Source organism: Acomys minous (assembly GCF_964271855.1).
Source record: "Acomys minous genome assembly, chromosome: 15".
Lineage (NCBI taxonomy): Eukaryota > Metazoa > Chordata > Mammalia > Rodentia > Muridae > Acomys > Acomys minous.
Window position 1 is genome coordinate 57,009,031 of NC_140497.1, and position 21,144 is coordinate 57,030,174.

Genomic DNA, 21,144 nt, shown 5'->3' on the forward strand with positions numbered 1-21,144 from the left:
AAGAAAGTTTGCTAACTCATGTAAAGCAATGTATCAAATGGTTTAGAATTAATTGTGCTAAGGTGTAGGTAAAACTAAAAATACTTTTTAATAAGTTTTCTGTGGGTGCATGGGATGTGGGTGCCAACACCCCATCTGTGCTTTTGTGTTGCTGTGAGTGTAGGGCTCAGAGGTAGTTGTTTGGTGTCTACCTCATCACTCTCCACCTCATGGATTGAAGTAGAGTCTCTCATTTGAACCCAGAGCTTGGTGATTCCACTGGTCTAGTTAGCAGCCTGTGCAGGGATCCTGGTCTCCTCCCACGTGGGTGGCTTGCAGCCAGGCTGCCTCGCCCATGCAGCATTTACAAGGCTACTGAAGAGCTGAACTGTGATCCCTCACCATTGCCCAGCAGGAGTTCTACCCCCCTGAGCTGCCTCCCTAGCCTTAATCAACGTTTTTAAACTATGAAATTATTTTTTTAAGTCTCGGAATGACTACTTTGATCTTACTTGACTATCTCGGTTATACATTTAATTTAAACACTTCTGTTTGGTTTTGTTTTAAATTTAGGGCTAAAACCAAATGCACATATTTGAATATAAAGTATTCATAAGAGATTGTGTATTGAACTTTGAAGACAAAGCTTCCATTCTTTTCCTTTTAACTTCTTGACTAGATAGAAAACCATTATTTTGAGGTATATAAAAAAAGATATTTTTCTTGGCCTGTAAGAAAAAATTTCCATAGCAGTGTCAAATATATTTCAATGTGCTTTACTAGTTTTTTTGCTTTTATATTAAATACAGTTAAATCTTTATTGCCCTTAGCTTTGGTAGCCCATTTTTAGTTGTCTACAGCATAAGAAATGATTACTATAGTTATACATTCAATCAGCTATGGTTTTCTTTCCATTATCTAACAATATGCCCATTATATGTGTATGAACAGAAGAGTCAGATAATCCAAAATGTGTGGCACATGCCCTTAATCCCAACACTTGGGAGGAAAAGTCATGTGGATCTCTGAGTTCGAGGACAGCTGGGGCTACACAGAGAAACCCTGTCTATAAATAAATAAATAAGTAAATAAATAAATAAAGTAGGTGGTACTTTCTGAATGACATGTAAGGTAACCTCATGTGTGTATGTACATCTGTTCATGAATGAAAACATAATAAAGTAGTTGTTTCATAGACAAATTAGGGTGTGACACAACCCAAAATGTGACTCCTACCATTTATATTTTTAGTTATATTTCTAATAGTTCTCTCTACATTTAACCATATGACTATTGTGTTTAAAGGTGTTTCTTTGTAATAATTGTTCATGACAAAATTTATTTCCAATAAATTTGATTGAGATATAATTTACATGGTTTAAAACTTAACTGTCTAAATGAACTGCTTTTCATTGTTCATTGCTTTTCCGTGTACTTACAGAGATATACAGCAGCTACTGTAATATAGTTTCAGGCTATTTCCCATACTTCCAAATGAAATTTGGTGCTCATAAGAAGTAGCTATTTTTTTCTTTTTTGGGGGGGGGTTGAGACAAGGTTTCTCTGTGTAGCCTTGGCTGTCCTGGACTCACTTTGTAGACCAGGCTGGTCTCAAACTCACAGCAATCCGCCCGCCTCGGCCTCCCGAGTGCTGGGATTACAGGTGTGCACCACCACGCCCGGCTAAGTAGCTATTTTCTACTTCCATTGTCTACCACTCTCCCATCCCTGGGTAACCACTACTATACTTTGTTTTTCATAGATTTTCTGTTCCAGACTTCCCATGTAAGGAAGTCATACAGAATGTGGTGTTGTGTGGCTGGCTTCTTTCACATAGCATAATGATTTGAGTTGTATCTATATTATATCACTTTTATTCCCCTAATACATTTTCACATTGTCTTTCTGAGTTAAAACTACTAACTCATAATATGCAAACAGAAGTAGAATGAGTAGAGGATGTTCAGTTGGTATGGGGCCTGGGGTGGGGTGTCCTTCTGGGTACCGTGTGCTGTGTGTAGATAGCTATAACCATGTTTCATTAAGACATCTTACTGCCCAATATTACTGCACCAGCGATGTTGAAGGAGGAGGGGAGAGTGAGGCAAAAGAATTGAGTTGGGATTGTTTCAGACAAGGGTAATATAGCAGTCCACACAAGTAACCTAAGAGCAGACACCTTAGGTTTTCTAGGAATAGAAACTGGTCTTACATGGCTGAATTTAGATTTGGGTTGTGGAGGAACACGAGAAGTGTGCTGAAGGGCACAGTGTAATAGGTAGATCACCAGTCACTTCGCAAGGACACCATTCTTAGACGGAAGTATCTTAGAGGCAGGAGAAAACTGGCACATGAGCTTAGCCGGGGAGTGAGTATTAAGCCAGATTTGTATTTTAAAAAGCTGTTTGGCTCTGCAGCCATCATTATTTTGCCTGTAACTGATTGGTGTGTCCATTTAATACAAGAAAACAGGAAAGGCCAGATAAAACCTTCGTAACACTGAAACCAGGGGTGAATTAGGTAAACAGAGTACAGAAGATGGAAAAGAAATAAGCATCAGTGGTCTAGAAATGTCAATAGCATCATTGGAGTTCATATTCTGCTTCAAAGCAAGAATGGTAGGACAGTGATTGGAAAAGGAGCAAGAATATAAGGCTCGCCTTCTGTACCCAGGCAAGACCTCAAGTGTAGGGCTTACAACACCAACCCAGCCACAAAACCTTCAGCCTGCAGAGTGACACTCTGAACAAACGAACTAAAAGACAAAGTATTCAGGAGCCCTTATCAACAACTACTTCCGTCTGCCTGGTCGGGGTAGCCAGTGTGACAGCACAGCTCAGGTCTTCCTGTTCTACCACTTCTACCTGTCAGAGGCATTCTCAGCGATTGGCCTGTGGCGAAAAGGAGTCATGGGTCCACAGGCCCCATCCATCTGTTGTTTGTGTTTGGTTTTCTGTGCAGTGGCCTGGAACTTGCCAAATAGGCTATGGTGTCTGCCCGGTGGGCCCTAAATAGGCTATGGTGTCTACCCAGTGGGCCCCAAATAGGCTATGGTGTCTGCCCAGTGGGCCCCAAATAGGCTATGGTGTCTACCCAGTGGGCCCCAAATAGGCTATGATGTCTGCCCAGTGGGCCCCAAATAGGCTATGGTGTCTGCCCAGTGGGCCCCAAATAGGCTATGGTGTCTGCCCAGTGGGCCCCAAATAGGCTATGGTGTCTACCCAGTGGGCCCCAAATAGGCTATGGTGTCTGCCCAGTGGGCCCCAAATAGGCTATGGTGTCTGCCCAGTGGGCCCCAAATAGGCTATGGTGTCTGCCCAGTGGGCCCCAAATAGGCTATGGTGTCTGCCCAGTGGGCCCCAAATAGGCTATGGTGTCTACCCAGTGGGCCCCAAATAGGCTATGGTGTCTACCCAGTGGGCCCTAAATAGGCTATGGTGTCTACCCAGTGGGCTCCAAGGACTCACCTGTCTTTGTCTCCCCCACTGCTGAAGCGTGTGCTAGCATGTCTATGTTTTTTGGGGGGTTTTTTGTTTTGTTTTGTTTTTTTACCTCAGGTTTTGGCACTAAAACTTAGCTCCCCAGGCTTGTAAGGCAAGCTGTCTCCCCACCCCCCACTTTTTATTAAAAGATGATTTTCAAGTTGTGCCTAAATTTTTCCAGCCTGTTCCCACACTAAATTTTGATTTTCATCTCCTCTGCTGTAGCTACACCTGTGGATACAGACTGTATATTGGCAAATTCAGTTTTGGTGATTTCTTGATGGTTTGAAAGTCCATTGCTTGGGAAGAAATTCCGTCATACATAAATTTATATTTATAATACACTGAGTATTTCCTTGTTTTCAAATGCTTGGCTCTACTTTTTTGACAGTTTTTTGAAGAACTAAGTTGGGGAGCAATTCTACAAATTGAGTACAATTGTAAATAAACCCTAGAACATTTTGTTATTTGTTGTCACCTTAATTCAGTTGTTCTGTTGTTGGTATGATGAATTCTCTCTGTTGAGACTCTGGGCATGTGAGTGTTGCCTGAGATGAAGCACTCATCCTGTGTAAGTGTGTACCGTAGAACCAGATTGGAGTGTGTGCTCAGCATCTAGCCAGGTCCTGACCTGCTTGAGCAAAATGGAGCTCTGGCTCACACTATCTCCTTAAAATCAGCGTGGAAGAACAGCCCCCATGGGTGCCACGGAGCCTTTTTGGGAGTGAGGCTCAGTGCCTCATTGGACATCTGTGACTTGACTTTAAAGGATAATGTGGTGTCTGGTTAGGGCTTCAATTGCTGTGAGAAAACATGAACAAAATCAACTTGGGATGGAAAGGCTTTACTTCATCCTACACTATGTAGCCCATCATCCAAGGAAGGTAGGGCAAGAACTCAAAGGCAGAAACTGATACAGAGGCCATGAAGGAGTGCTGCTTACTGTTGCTCAACCAATTTTAAGAATACCATTCAGGACTCTAGGCTCAGTGTTAAGAAAATGATTCACAGGTTTGCCTTCGGGCCAACCTGCGGGGGGCGTTTTCTCTATTGAGGTTCTGTCTTCCCAGTAGACACTAGTGTATATCAAGTTGTTTTAAAACAAACACATGAACAAACAAACAAACTAGCTAACACTTGAAGCTAATATCAGTTTTTTGGCAAGTGAAACCTGTCTGGCACATCTCAATTTATCTTAGGTTGCTTTGCTCATGGAATTAACTAGAAATCCTTAGCTGCCTAAGTCCTGCTCTAACTTTTTTCATCCTTGATAAAGTCATGTATTATGTAAGAAATTCAAAAGTATAATTTTAAAAAAATGTTTTAATAGACAAAAGTCATTGCTTTTAAGAAGCCAACGTGCTTCTAAGAAATGAACAAATGAAATATATGTATTTCATATATTACACATTTTTTTTGAGACAGGGTCTCACTGTGTAGCCCTGTTTGGCTGGCTTGGAGCTTACTTTGTAGACCATGTTGGACTTGAATTTACAGAGAGATCCACGTGCTTCTGCCTTCCAAGTGCTGGGATTATACTAAGCATGTGCCATCATGTCCTGCTGGATTTTTTTCCCCTTAATTTTTTTTTAGCTTGGTCTTCCTAAGAGTAGATCCAGACGTGTGAGACACCCGGCTTATTTATCCTCTGGAAGGTCTACAAGTATTTTGAAACTTCAACTAAAGGTGCCCTAGCCAAAGAGTAGCTGTGTGTCAGTGCCCTAGAGTCTTCTTTGCAGTGGTGTTGGGGACTGAGAGCAGGAGGCTGAGTGTTAGTGGTGGTTTGAGTGTGGCGATTCAGTCCTTCATCTCCCTGGGCTTGGAAAAGGTATTCCATGTCTACCGTATGCTACAGAAAGCAAGGAAAGGTAGTTTATGAGGGAAGGAGGGCAGCTAGGGGATGGACTGCCAGGGTTATATAGTGCCGTTGTTCTGAGGAAACAGGACCGATGTGGATGTAGATTAGCTGTGAGCAGGGCGGTGGTATTGCTGTATTTTAATGAAACTGAAACTTTTCAAATTTCTAAAGTATTTTTAAATTAAAATATAATTTGTAATGCTCTAAAATTTACCCATGCTTATGTAGTTTATCTACCATAAAATTCTCACTGAATTTTTCAGTGAGTATAATGTATTCATAATCATGAAACCTTTGCCATGGCTGAGTACCATCTAAAGGAAAAGAGCCTAACACCCACCTCTAGCCATAGACAAGCACCTGGATACTTCCTGCTAATGAGATATTACAGAGTATCAGTGTGATGTACGTGTTTGGCTTCTTTACTGAGAATATGGTTTTTTGATGCCTGTTCGTGTTCCTTGGACTTTTTAGCATGAGTTTTGTAGCCAGCAACAGACAGTTTATATACTAAGATAATGTGAGATGTGTGGGTAAGTTATATGAAACCAGTCAATATAGGAAAAAGGTACGTATTAAAAGCGGTGAAAATGGAGCTAAAGAGATGGCTCTGTGGTTAAGAGCACCTGGCATTTTTGTAGAGGGTGCACATTTGGTTCCCAGCACCTTCATGATGTCTCACAGCTGGAACTCCAGTTTCAGGGTCTGATGCCCTCTCTGGGCTCTGACACCACCAGGCATGCACATACATACCTACAGGCACATACCCAGATACCCTCAGCCAGGCAAGGTGGTGCACAAACACTGTTAATTCCAGGCAGAAGTAGGTCGATATCTGTGAGTTTAAGGCCAGTATTGCCTACCTAGTAAGTTCCAGGCCACCTAGGACTACAGAGTAAAGCCCTGCCTAAGGAAACAGTTGTGTGATGTCATAAAAATGGTTGTATTGATGTTAGTTATTCATCTGCAGAGGGTCAGCTAGCTGTATGCGATAGTTATCATGATATTTAAAGCGGAGAAGCCAAGGTGGAGCTTTGTTGCAGACACTTGCAGTATTTAAGTTGTAAAGCTTTCTTTTTACCTTGTTAAGCTTGAACTACAACTGTCATTTACCCTAAACGGTCCCGATTATCTTTGTCAAAGCTAAGTGGTAGAGCCAGACAGGTAGAATAAATAAAAGAGGGGCATGGAAATGTTTGCATTGCTCATGAAAGTAGTTTGTCTTAATTGTAGAAAGTGTTTCCTTAAATATTTTACCAGAATATCACTTCATGCCATTGGCCTTGATTACAGTAAAATGTGAGAGTATCAGCTGCTTCTTGAGGCATCTGTGTAAATATATCAAAGCAAAATGTGTTTCCTTCATAAGTTCCAATTAATTAATGCAAAAAGCAATTCTTGTTTAAAAAATCAAATATCTACTTTTTCAGAAGGAAATACATCTGGAATGATTATTAAACAGTACACCTGGACTAATCTGAGGAAAAACTATATTGTAGAAGTTTAAATATACCTTCCCCTGCTCTTCATTGTTTCCCTTTTATTTGCCTCTTCAGGAGCTTTCAAACAACTGTCCCTTTCTTCTTTTCTAAAACCAAATTAATTTGTACATGGCTTGACTTGAAATGCAGTCTTCCGGGACATAGGAATGCTGAGAAGATGCAGTGCCCACGAGGTGCTTGTGTTTGGTAGAAAGGCGAGTGGGAGGTGGAGCCCTCTTGCTTCCTTGTCTAGACTGAATGACATGGCTACAGTAGGAAGTTTTCAAAGTCCTGTTGTTGTTTAAAAACAACAAAAAACAGTTGTTTCTTTGTAGCTCTAATACAGGAGAAAACTAGAATTCATTTGAGAATTCCTCCTTTGGGTTCATTTTGTGGTTGAGATTTGGGGGTTCTGCTACTTGCAGTATCATTTTCTAGCATAGTCAGTACTTATGACTAAATATACCCAATCACTTACCTCCCTCTCTTTAAACTTATAAAAACCCTACTTTATTGTCCTGTGTTCAGTAACGAATGGTGCCCTTTTGTGTTTATTTTTTGTTTTGTTTTCTCCTAGGTTGTACTCATCACCAAAGAAAAAACTCACACCAATGCAGAAATCTGTTAGTCCATTAGTTTGGTGCAGGCAAGTTTTGGATTACCCAAGTCCTGATGTGGAGTGTGCTAAAAAGTCCCTTATCCACAAACTTGATCAAACTATGTCAGGTATGTCTATAATTTTAATTGCGAATCCATCCGTTTTCTTTGGCCTGAAAGCGTATACATTGAACATGCATGTTTACGTGGCAGTCCTTGCTTGAGTCTCACTGTGTGCCATCATGAAGGCTGCGTTCATGGAGTAATCTCTTGCTAGTTCCTTATATCCATGAGTTATGAAATAGTGACCTAAAACATTTCCTGAAATGAAAAATGTTTGCTCATGTCATCTAAAATTACCCCATGCACCACACTTTGGTAAATGGATCTGCTGGAAAATACATGTGGAGACCCAAGAGGCATCGCCTCCTCACTCAAGAACGCGGTTGCTCCCTGACTCTTCTCGTTATTTAGGTCCCATGAGCTCAGGTCCTTCATCAGAATGAGGAAATGATAGTGTATAGGAAAGAGCCTAGCATGGCCTCTGGCTCAAAGAAGGTGCCTGTTACGCACATCTCTTTCTTTCTTTCTTTTTAATTAATTAAACATTTTTAACGTTTTACATATACATTTATATTGCTACACATCTCACTCTTCTTCTCAACTTTGTCTTTTTTTTTCTAATATCTTTTTTTTATTAATTTATTCTTACTACATCTCAATGGTTATCCCATCCCTTGTATCCTCCCATTCCTCCCTCCCTCCCATTTTCCCCTTACTCCCCTCCCCTATGACTGTTCCTGAGGGGGACCTCCTCCCCCTGTATATGCTCATAGGGTATCAAGTCTCTTCTTGGTATTTTCTTTTTTTTTCCTTAACATTTTAAATTGCTTTTATACTCTTGTTTAACATCATTCATAAAGCTTAAAAAATGTGTTTATGGCTATTTGTGCCATTTAACATAACATGCCAGTGTGGGGAGAAATATAGGAAAAATACTATCTTTGCATTTCTCAGTCTCTTTTTAAAAATTCATTGCTTATGAAATATAAATTATGAAGTATGATGAGTAATTTTCAGTAGGCTTCCCTTTTTAGTATGTATGTATGTGATGTTCATGAGGGTGTATGCACATTATGTGTGTGATGCATGTATGTGTGTATGTGCATGTAGAACAAAGGTTGATATTGAGTGTTGGCTTAGTTAGGATAGCTATTGCTGTGGAAAAACACCATGACCAAACGCAACTTGGGGAGCAAAGAGTCTATTTCAGCTTACAGTTCCCCATCACCGAAGGAAGACAGGGCAGGAACCTGGAGGCAGGAGGTGATGCAGAGGCCATGGAGGAGTACTGGTTGCTGACTTGCTCAGCCTTCGTTCTTTTTTTTTTTTTTTTAAAGATTTATTTATTACATATACAGTGTTCTGCTTGTATGTACACCTGCACACCAGATCTCATGATAGATGGTTGTGAGCCACCATGTGGTTGCTGGGAATTGAACTCCTCTGGAAGAGCAGACAGTGCTCTTAACCGCTGAGCCATCTCTCCAGCCCTTAGCCTTCATTCTTACAGCACCTAGGAGAGCCAGCCCAAGGGTAGCATCTTCCACAGTGAGCTGGCCCCACCTCCCACATCATTCATCAATCCAAGAAAATGTACTACAAGCCATTCTGATGGGCACCTTCTCAGAGGGACTTGCTCATTCCAGATGACCCCAGCCTGTGTGGAGTTGTCTTTCTCAATGGCTCTCTTTCAACTTTATATGGTTTTGTTTTGTTTTGTCTTTGTTGTTGTTGTTTGTTTTATTTTGTTTTGTTTTACAAGACAGGGTTTCTCTGTGTAGCCTTGGCTGTCCTGGACTCCCTTTGTAGACCAGGCTGGCCTCGAACTCACAGCAATCGCCTGCCTCTTGCCTCCTGAGTGCTGGGATTAAAGGCATGCACCACCATGCCCAGCTCCACTTTATACTTTAGAAACAGGGTTTCTCACTGAAACTTAGGACTCACTGACGCAACTAGGTTGGCTGGCCATGGAGCTGAGCTCCAAGGAGCTACCTTTCCCCATCTGCTCCAGCACTAGGTTTGCAAAGTGTACTGCTGTCCTCAGGTTTTTATGTGAGTGCTGGGGACCTGGCCTCAGGTTCTCATTCTTGTAGACACTTAGGAGTTTTAAAGAAATAATTTATGTGAATGACTTTTGCCTGTATGTATGTTTGTGCATGTTTAGGGTCCACAGAAGCCAGAAAAGGGTCAAATCTGCAAGAGCAGCAAGTGCTTTTCTTAACCACTGGGCCATCCCTGCAGCCCGCAGCTCACTTGTTTTTAGACTTCATCTTTTGCTTTACAGCTGTGGTTTAAAAGTTTTCCTTTTGCTTTGTTATAGACACATGGTTTTTGTTTAGAGTTCATGCTGAAAGTGGTTGAGAAAGCAGAGGAAAGACTGGGTAAACAGTTAAGCTGGCTTGCTATAAGTAGTGGTTACTATGTGCAGATAACTTACAGGAAGTAATTACAGAGCTGCTCAATGAATCTGAGTCTTTTCATCTTTAAGAAGCCCCTTTCAAAAAAATAAAGCCTTTTATATGAATTTCAAAAAGGTTTTGTCTCACTATGAATTCTCTTTAGCATGATACTGTGGAACTTGATTTCTATTATGTTCGGGCTGTCATTGAGTGAAATAGATTGTTATAAATCTGTAGACCATGTGAAATAACTAAATTTTAGTCAGATGGCATTATTAGACATTCATTAAGGGTGTTTGTAGGAGGCTAGAGTGAACATCAGTCGGTGGGAAGAACATGTTCTGTAGTAGGCATGAGGACTTGAATGAAAATTCCCGGTACCCTGTACAAAGCGCAGTGAATGCTGCATGTGCCCACAGTCAGCTGTGAGCTGGAGATAGGGTTTCTAGGGATGGTTGGCTGCCAGCATATCTTCAGGTTCAGGGAGAGACCCCCTATTGAGGGAGTGAGGCAAAAAGTGATAGATACCCCTTGTCCTTGTTAACCCTTTACACATGTGCGTGCACACACATACACGTGTACATGGGGGAGGGGGGTACCCCAGACAGCTGTAGACTATATATAAATGCGTGGGCACGACTGTGTTTGAGCACACTTGATTTTCAAACAGGGAGTGGCCTACATTTGACTTATAGGCTATGGTTCTCCAGTTCTTGGTTTAAAAAAGAGTGGGAACATTTGCCAGTTGCTAACTGCCAGCCTAGATTTGTGGGGTGCAGCTAAAGCTGCAGTACCTCAAAATACCCATTTTGAATGAAAGAGTCTTTATTATAACGAGTATTAAAGACTGTAAGAGAGCTGGGAGGTGAGTGGCATTTGTCTGCAATTCTAATATAGGCTGAGGTAGGAAGATTGAGTTCAAAGTCATCCTGGATTATATATCAAGTTCTAAATAAGCCTGGAAACATGACTGGGGCAGTGAGGGAATGAAGAAAGGACAGTCACACAGACCCATGACAGAAAAGCTGGGGGGTCAGGTGGCTGTGCGCAGTCTGGTGGAACCAAACCAACTGTGTCACACCCTGGAACCTTAGTGTTTCTTATGGACAGCACAGGAGGGGAGGTCTCTGCAGGTGAGCTGTCTGGGGATGTAAACACCAGGGAGAAGGTAGATAGCTACAGCTACTAATTTGTGTGCACTGGCCAATCATTCATAAGGAGTCACACTTAAATACGTTGTCAACATTCACACAGCACATGAAAGGCTTTGCTATCCCCGTGGGTCTGAGGCATTGGTCATTGACCTAATCTTGCCTATGTCAAACAATACACATTCACTCAAGATTTCATTCACCTTTACGCGTTGACTCAGTCCTCAACTCCCACAAGGAGATAAACAAACAAACAAAAATGGGGCGGGGACTAAAAAAAAGAAATTGCAGGGGCGGGAGATGGCTCAGTGGTTAAGAGCACTGGCTGCTTTTTCCGGAGGATCTGGGTTCAATTTGCATCACCCACATGACACTTTGCAACTATCTGTAACTCAGGATTTGAGTCCCTTCAACCTCTAAGGCACCAGGCACACACTGACATACATGCAGACAAAATACCTATAGACATAATTTTTTTAATTGTAGAAGTCTGTAAGACAGTTATTCTTAACCAGAATTGCATGCTATTGAGTACTGCATCTGTTCAACAATGTTTAAATAATAGCTTTATGCACAGAACAGGCAATTACATTTGTAAATATGTAGTTGTACCATATGTTTAAATATATATGTAAATTTTTTTTAGGCAGGATCTCACTGTGTAGCTCTTGCTACTTAAAGCTTATTTTGTAGATCAGTTTGGCCTTGAACTCAGAGGTTCACCTGCCTCTGCTTCATAAGTGTTGGAATCAAAGTTGTGTGTTACCATGCCCAGGCACTTTTAAATTTTTAGCGACAAAAAAAAAAAAAAAACTGATGCAATTTTGAACTTTGTAATATCGAATACTCCTGTTTTCAAGATTTTAAAAATGTAATTTTTGATATGGCAAAACTTAGCTAGTAATTAGAGAGATTAGTGTCATCTTGCTGTAGGTGTTTACCTTTCCAGCGCTGGGGTTACAGGCAGGCCAACACACTGGCCCACATTTACAGGGGTCCAAACTCCAGGCCTCACGCTGGCCCAGCAAGCACTGAACTACTGAGCCATCGTCTTCCCAGCTGCTTCTCCTTTAAGTTTTTAATGGAGACTTAATTGTAAAACCTAATTGGAGCATGGGCAACTATGGCAAAAAGAGCATGAGAAACTCATTAGGGAGCCAGCAAGACCCCTTCTGAAACCCCGTCTTGGTTTGATTTGGTTTTTTGTTTGTTTGTTTGTTTGTTTTTTGAGACAGGGTTTCTCTTGTAGTACTTGCTGTCCTGGACTCGCTTTGTAGACCAGGCTGGCCTCAAACTCAGAGCTCTGCCTGCCTCTGCCTCCCAAGTGCTGGGATTAAAGGCTTGTGCCACCACCCCTTGTAGCATAGGGGTCTTTTAAAAAATATTATTCATACAGTATTCTGCCCCCAAGTGAGCCTGCATACCAGAAGAAAGCACCAGATCTCATTATAGGTGGTTGTGAGCCACCATGTGGCTGCTGGGAATTGAACTTATTAGAACCTTTGGAAGAACAGACAATGCTCTTAAGTCTGAGCCATCACTCCAGCCCTGAAATAGGGTCTTAATCTGTCAGATAAGATAGGTTTAAAAAAAAATTTTTTTTTTCTTTGTAGTGAGCTCCAAGACAGAAAGGGCAGGGAATGTTAGTTTCTAGACTGACCTGGAGGAAGAGAAATTCTGATTTCTATCACTTGAGCTGGGAGGGGCTGATAAGGTAAGAACTGTGTATAAAGACAGAATATATTTAACTTCATGGGAGCAGTTATGAGTAATAAAAGAGAAAACTGAGATGTGAAGAGATAGGAGAGAGCATCAGCAGTGATTTATAGGTTTTCCACTTGTGTGGCAGGACAAATGTTTCCATTCATCTCAGCTACTCTGTTGCTGTGAAGAGGCGCCTTGATTAAGGCAACTTATAAAAGAAGGTGTTTCCCTGGGAGCTTGCTGACGTCTTCAGAGGGTTAGTCCCTGACCATCACGGTGAGGACATGGCCCTGGAACAGTAGTTGAAACCTTACAAAATCTTGTCTGAAAGTTCAAGGCAGAAAGAGAGGGAACTGGAATGGTTTGGACTCTGGAACCCTCACAGCCCACCTCCAATGACACACGTCCCCCAACAAGGCCGTGCATCCTGACCCTTCCCAAACAGTTCCACTGACTGGGGACCACGTATTCAAACATAGGAGTATGTATAGGCCATTATTTTCAAGCCACCACACCAGGCTAAAGACAGAGACCTCCCTAAGTCCCCTAGGAGAAATTGATGTGAGCAGGAAGATTATGAGTTGGATTTGGTATGCTAACGCTAGGGTGCAGTGGTCCTACCCATGGGGAGGTATTGACATTAAAGCTCAGAGCAAAACTCTGTACTGAAAGCAAGTCATGGGAGTCTTGATCATTATGTTGTGAATGTTTGGTGTTTCACAGAAGGAGTAGAGCATGCTGGTCATTATTAAAGCAAATAAATATAATAAACTAGGAGATTGAAATTAGCAGTTATGCTTCTGCTCAGAGTGACATTTCTGTAATCGTGCTGCAAACAAATACGTGCAGAATATGGTATCTCATAGAGAACACGGATGCAATTACATGATAGAACTCTTCCCCAAACCACTGTTCTGTCCATAGGCAAAACAGAACTTTAGCCACCTAATTTTCTCTTCTTTATTAATCTTTCCGGTGTTTAATGTCTGTCCGTTTTTTCTTTTTGTTCATTCTGATGTTCTAGTGGCTGTTAGCTACTCTAGTCTGTCATCAGATTTCTATTACCTTTCCTCTAATAGGATTGGGGCACAGTGCTCCTTCCTCAAAAACAAACAAATAAGACAATGGGGCACAGTGCTCTTTGCTCAAAAAACAAACAAAACAAAAACAAAAATAAACCAAAACCCTGAAGCTTTAACACTGCTACTGAATAGATTTCAGGTTCCTGGGTGTAGTGTTTGAAGATTTCCACCATATCTGCTGCCTGGGGCGGGGCAGGGGAGTGAGAGGCAGGGCCTCACATGTACTCCTGGCTGACCTGAGCTCACTGTATAGATCAGGCTGGCCTCCAAGGCAAAAATGACCCACCTGTCTTTACTTCCAAAGTGCCGGGACCACCACACCCAGCTCCACCGTTTCCTCGGCTGCTCCTTCCTGTTGTTCACCACTGTGGGCTACTCATTCCTTGAGCACATGCTGTTTTTATTTTTTATTTTTTATTTTTTAAATAAAGGTAACATCACTTTTTTTTAATTTAAAGATTTTTTTTATATTATTATGTATACAGCGCTCTGCCTACATGTACATGATTATGAGCCTCCATGTGGTTGCTGGGGATTGAACTCATGACCTCTGGAAGAGCAGTCAGTGCTCTTAACCGCTGAGCCATCTCTCCAGCCCCACATGCTGTTTTTAAACTCTCTCTCTCTCCCTAGCTTCTGTCTTATGTGCTCTAGTATTTAGCTTGTTTGTAAATATTGGGAAAGGTATAGTGGAAGGAAGAAATATCCATTAAGGATTGACTTTTTTTCCTTGTGTGTAGCTTCACTTGCTGTCTTAGACCCAACACGGTAAGACCAGGATGGTCTTGAACTCATAGAGCTCTTCCTCCCCTCCTGCCAGTCCCCCCTTTTCTCTTCCTCACTAGCCCCACTTCATAGCTGTGTGTTTTCCAATGAGATTCATTATGTTTGTTAACAGGAGTGGGAGTACTTTATTAGTAACTATACTACTGAAAAAAAATCTCAGCATCCCCCATTAGCTATTAAATATCTTGCATAAAATCCCCAAAGAGGGGTGGATCCCAGTAACCTCTCTTCTGCCCAGGACAGATTGTTGGCAGCTGAATCTCATGCAGGGAATCGTAGCTGCTGCTGCTGCTGCTAGTTCGAGTGCAGCCGCCATGGTATGCACAGGAGGCAGCACTTCCTCATCCTCTGCTCCCAGCTCTGACATTCTTTCCACCCTCTGCCATGACCCTAAGCTCTGTATTCGGTGCTACAGTATTGCATTTGTGACTTAACACTCAACAGTCACTTATTCTCAGCATTTGGAGCAGTTACAAGTCTAGTTACTGCTGACCACTGTGAGAAGATTGCCTAGGAGAGCTGACAGCAGCACTAATCCATGGCCGCCAACAGTTACATAAAAGGCAGTTCAGTGGGTACATCATGTCCTGTCCTCTTGAGTCTTTAATAAGAAAACTTGGAATGTTAACCTTTTCCCAGTTGCTAAATTTGATTTTCTCCTTTTTCGTTAATACAGCTCTCAAGAGGCAAAATTTATACAATAATCCTTTCAACTCTGTGAGTTATTCAAGTCCTTATAGTCCAAATGCCAGTAGCCCTTACAGCAGCGGCTTCAATTCTCCATCCTCAACACCAGTGCGACCTCCCATAGGCAAGCAGCTAATACTGCCTGGAAATTCAGGTAAGAAGTGGCTTTACTTAATGGCCCTACCTCAGAAAATAACAGTTCATCAGGTGTCTAGGTTCATTTTATTCATGAAACTCTGAAGCAATAGGAGAAACTCTCTTTGATTTGCTGTTTTATACTTATTACTCTACTGAGCACTAGGGATACAAAGGTAATAAGTAAGTGGCAGTATGCTATCCACATATAATTTTCTTTGTATGTTCCTAAATCTAATCTTCAAATTAGTATTTAAAATCTGATTAAATTAAAGAAGCTGGGTTCCTTTAGCCAGTAAAACCTTATTTATAGCCTGTTGGGGTTATAAAATCTACGGACCTGTTTTTAAAAGAGGTTGATACTACAGTTAAATCATAGCATGGGGTTATTTTCTATGTGAATGTGCTAAGAACAGTAAGTGCTGTAATGAGGAGGACAGACTGCTATGGCCCGGAAGTCTGCGCTCTCCTTCTCTTACTGGCACTCTTCTTGAGCTGCTTACTCTCCTCTGAAGCTCACCATTTCACTCTGATTGTGTTCCTTAACAACTTGTTAGCGCTGCTGCCCTCAAAATTGTGAGTGTGCTGTGTAGCTGTGAGTATGTGCATATATGTGTGCACATGCATGGGGGATCCCCAGGTTGAAATAAGGTGTCTTTTTCTTTCATTTTCTACCTCAGTTTTTGAGATAGGGTCTCCCACTGAAACTGGAGCTCATTTTTTGGCTAAACTGTCTGGCCAGTGAGCTCCAGAAACCCACCTGCCTGTCTGCCCCTCTGTCATGCTAGTTTACAGACTCTGCTGCTCCAAGTGGTGTCTTACCTTTGACCTCTAACAGTTAATCAAAGGCAGTAGCCATTTTGGGAGTCATTTAAATTACCCTGACCAACCATTTGCAAGGGTTTCTTGTGCCTGGTACTGGGTTTCTGTTAGTCTTTGGTTCCTATGGGGAACATTATTGGCCCAGGTGGCATACTTCCTTTAAACTGTCTTCTTCCTCTTCCTCCTCTTCTTCTTCTTTCTTCTTCCTCTTCCTCCTCTTCCTCTTCCTCCTCACTTGTCTCTTTCTCTCTCTCTCTCTCTCTCTCTCTCTCTCTCTCTCTCTCTCTCTCTCTGTCTTCATACATACATAATATACAACCTAAGTACATATAATTTTAGGTAAATATAAGATATGATTCCTTGAGGCTTTTATCAAACCTTGGTGTTTTTGCCTGCCCTCCCCTTTCCTTCTGTATTGATTTTCCTCACCATTCCTATTGGAGCCTCCTCTCCCCATTTTTTGTTTTCCTCTTCGTATCACCTGTCATTTCCCTCTCTGGAGCTCCCCAAACCCATGGTTCCTTTATATTTTGCTGGTTTCTTCAGTGAATCCATGTTTACATACTCACACCTGAAGATTTGGAGCTGGGAATGGCAGGTGAGAAAACATGTGGCATTTATCTTTCAGAGTCTTGAGTTATAATCTCAGTGATAGAATCTTTTCTAGGAATACATATTTACCTGCAAATTTCATGATTCACTCTGAATAGTAGTCCATTGTATATGTGTACCACATTTTCAAAGTGTCTGCACCCACAAATTTACATCCCACCAACAATGAATAAGGATTCTTCCTCTTCCACAGTCTTGCCAGCATTTGTTATCAGTTTTGGTTTTTTTAAATCTGAGTCATTCTGAATGGGGTAAGATGAAATCTCAAACTTGCTTTAAATTTGTCTTTCTCCAGTTGGTAAGGACAATGGACACTTTTGAGGTATTGTTTAGCTATTTTGATTTCTTCTGTTGTCAACTCTCAGTTCAGATGCCTAGCCCATGTTTTAATTGGGTCATTTGTTTCTTTCATTCTGAATTTTGAGTTCTTTGTATATCCTAGATATTTAATCTTCTATCATGTATAGCTAGCAAAGATTCTCTCCCAATTTATTTCTTCTTGACTTGTTTTTCTTAGCTGTACAAAAGCTATTTAGATTTTGTCATTGTTCATTTTGTTTTTGATTTTTTTGTTTTGTTTTGTTTCTTTGTTTTTGATTTTTGAAAGAAGTGCTCTATGTAGACCTGGTTGTACTGGACCTCACTATGTAGACCAGGATGGCCTCAAAATCACAGAGATCCACCTGCGTCCACCTCCTGACTGCTGGCATTAAAGGTGTGTGCCACAGTGCGCAGCCTGCTTTTAGTTTTATACAGGTTCACTTGTCAGTTGTTGGCCTTCATTGCTGGACAAACAGGGTCCAGCAGAAAGTTCATCCCTATGCTAATATCTTATAAGGTATTGCCTATGTTTTCTTCTAGCAGTTTTAGTATTTCAGGTTTCAAATTGAGGTCCTTGATCTACTTGGAGCTAATTTTTGTGGGAGATCTCATTTTGTGCAAGTCTACTTTCATTCTTCTGTGTATTGACATCTTTTTTCCCAGAGCCTCTCAATAAAGCATGCTGTTTTGTCTCTTTGTGGACTATCACATGGCTATAGTCAGGATTACTCACGTTTGAGTCTTCATTGTTTTGCTCTTCTGCATAATTGTTTTGTGCTAGAACCATATTGTTTTATTACTATAGCTCTGTACTGTATTTTCATTTTAGCTTGTGTTCTCTTTAATGTTTCTGTCGCTGTTGAAATCAGTTTTCAGATACAGAATTATCTTGGTCATTTCATTCAACAGTACATTTGTATCTTCTTAAACATTATTATTGTCCTCTTGGTGTTCAGTGAGATGTGTGTTTGTGCCTTTTTTTTTTAATTCTTCAAATCCTTTGATAAAGTTTATGGTTATCCTTTTAAATTCTGGGGTTCATCTAGAGAACTCTAATATAGTTCTAGTGGGTTCGAAGGAAGGCCTTGGCCATCTATATTGCTTTTTGTATTTGTGGTTTGAGCTGAGCATGTGGACTTCCTGTCTTTGTGTTTGTGTCTCATGCCGTAGTCTGGTCGTCCTCAGATTGAGCTAGTGCAGGAGAATAATGATGTGCGCAGGCCAGGTCAGGGTGGTGGGTGACTTGTAAAACTGACCTTGCAAAGAGGGCCTCCAAGCACATTCTGGGGCTAGGACTTTGGGTGTGGACATAGCAGCAGGCAGAGGGAAGGATGAAGAGGAAAGGAGGGACTCCATGAAGCAGGTCACTGATCTGGACATCAGGCCCATGGACATGAAGATGACTACAGACAGAAGGCTAAGATAGGGGTGAGACAAAGCTGCTTCCTTACAAAGGTGGTTCCTGGACAAAGAGGGCTTCAGCTGGGTCTGGAACTAGGCTTGTGGGTAGTTAGCTATAATGGTGAACATTTTGGAAAACTAGATGGACATGATTTGGTACATACCTGTAATCCTATCACTCAGGAGGCTGAGACAGGAGGATTGGAAGTTTGAGACTAGCCTAGGCTACCTAGTGAGTTCAAAGACAGATTATACTACAAATTAGAACCCTGTCCCAAAAAGGGGGGCTTTGATTATTTCCTCCATGAAACAGATCCCCGTGAAAATGCTTCCTGAGAACACACAAATTCCTGCCAGTGTGCAGTCCTGTTCCCACAGTGCTCTCCTGTTGGTCTATATGAGACATTGCTTTTAAAATCTACTCCTGTTCTTGCTACATCTATTGTACGTCACTACTAAACATCGGAGCATACTGGATTCCTGTTTCTAATTTGGCAAGCATGACATCATGTAGGACAAAGTAACAGTATTCTTCTTCAGTTGGTTCTTAAAAGTAAGAAATCTACTTTTCTCAAATTAGTTTTGTTTTTTAGGAAAGGTAAGGTTTTCTTCAAGGAAAAGATTATGGTGTTGCTAACATCAACTGAACTTGAGAGGAGAAAACGCTGTGTCATATACTCATCTGCCCACAGAATGCTTTCCCTGAGTGCCTTCTAAAAGCTGAAATCCTCTAGCCCGGCGATTCCCAACCTGTGGGTCACAACCCTTTCACAGGGTTGCCTAAAGCCATCGGAAAACACAGATATTTACATTACAATTCATAACAGTAGCAAAATTACAGTTATGAAGTAGCAATGAAAATAATTTTATGGTTGGTGGTCACCATGACATGAGGAGCTGTGTTAAAGAGCCACAGCATTAGGAAGGTTAAGGCACTGGCTGAAAGCTTAATTGTTTTGTGGGACTTGAGGTAAGTTATACTTAAAAGATGTTTTGTATTTATGACATAGTATGTAAAGGAGTCTTTATAGCCTACTTAAGGTCAGTTTCTAATGTCAGGTTTGGAGAGTTTTGTGAATATAAATAACAAAATAAAAACTGAATCAACAGATGTAATTGGCTAATTGCACCAAATGTTTAACTTTTTTTTTGTTGTTTTTTGTTGGTTTTTTTTTTGGTTTTTCGAGACAGAGTCTCTCTGTGTAGCCTTGGCTGTCCTGGACTCACTTTGTAGACCAGGCTGGCCACGAACTCACAGCAATCTGCCTGCCTCTGACTCCCAAGTGCTGGGATTAAAGGCGTGCGCCACCATGCCCGGCCTTAACTCTGTTTTTTTCTTACCAAAGTTTTATGTTTTTTTCCTTTTTCTAAAGGTAACTTCAAAAGTTCATCAGACAGAAACCCTCCACTCAGCCCTCAGTCCTCTGTAGATAGTGAGTTAAGTGCTTCAGAATTAGATGAAGATTCCATTGGATCCAACTATAAGCTAAATGATGTAACTGATGTGCAGATTCTAGCCCGGATGCAAGAAGAAAGTAAGTATTCATTGTTCAAAGTTGGGATTTGCCTTACCACACAGCTTATTGTGCATGTTACATTTATTATATGGATGATAAGGTGTTATGGAAAACAGTAAGATGGTGAAAGCATAAATGTTGAAGTAGACATTTCAGAGACTAATGCCACATAGGTACTTGCTTTCAAGTTTTATCTAATACAGCTTTGCTGTAGGAAGGACAAAGAAAGGCACACGAGGCTGGGCTTCAGTGAATGCTGTTTGAACCTTTACACTTTGTGTTGGATCTTGTCACTGTAATTATTATTGTTATTTTGTATCTTTTAATGTGTTTTTAATGCCCCCCCAGGAAGCCTTTTTACCTTTTCATTTACTACTCTTCCATGAAATGGTAGTATCAAAGTTACTCTCTATATCTGTTACCTACAGTAAGAGCTCCAGTGTCTAAGGTCTTTGGTGCCTCTGGCACCCACAAAGTATATGTAGGCACACCTTTTTATACTTTTTAAGGATAGATGCCCTGTCTCTCTTTGAATGCAAGAGGGGGTGGTGCTGTTCTTGCATATGCATGTGTTGTAGGATGCAGCACAATAAACTGTCATACGATCCCTTAACCTTCTCAGTGAAATACAGTCAGTGGCTCTGAATATGGAGTTCTGTGACAGTGGCTGAACATGCAGAGTGCTGCTAAAATTTTACAAGCTTCTGGTTGTTTCTGTATGCATGATATGTCTTGTCAGATATGTTAAAGCTTTATCAAGCTGTAAGTTTTAGGATACTGCAGAATGTTTCTTATGCCACTGAATCATTTATACTTTAGTATGTCCTCCCCTAAAAAAGGAAAAGTTTTCTACTGCCTTGAGTCATTAGCCCAAAACAGCACAGCTGTTTTCTGTGACTTTATGCCTCTCCTTGCTGAGTCAGTGGTGGGGTCGGTAAGACACCAGTTAGTAACAGATGAGAAAGAGAGTACTGCCTAAATTCTACACCTGAATAAACTCCAGTTTTTTGAATGCTGACTTCTGTAGAGAGCTCAGTAGGCTATTTGCTGTAGCCTTGATGCTGTTT

General features: G+C 41.2%; 1 protein-coding gene across 3 annotated transcripts in view; it reads left to right on the plus strand.

Annotated features, from left to right (window-relative positions):
- Positions 1-21,144, plus strand: part of SLAIN2 (SLAIN motif family member 2) — a 54,497-nt gene that overhangs the window by 12,475 nt on the left and 20,878 nt on the right. For all 3 annotated transcript variants that reach the window (XM_084758415.1, XM_084758416.1, XM_084758417.1), the window contains exons 2-4: positions 7,378-7,526; positions 15,259-15,423; positions 19,934-20,095. In XM_084758415.1, coding sequence (XP_084614541.1) covers positions 7,378-7,526; positions 15,259-15,423; positions 19,934-20,095 — 476 coding nt within the window. The remainder of the gene's footprint in view (positions 1-7,377; positions 7,527-15,258; positions 15,424-19,933; positions 20,096-21,144) is intronic.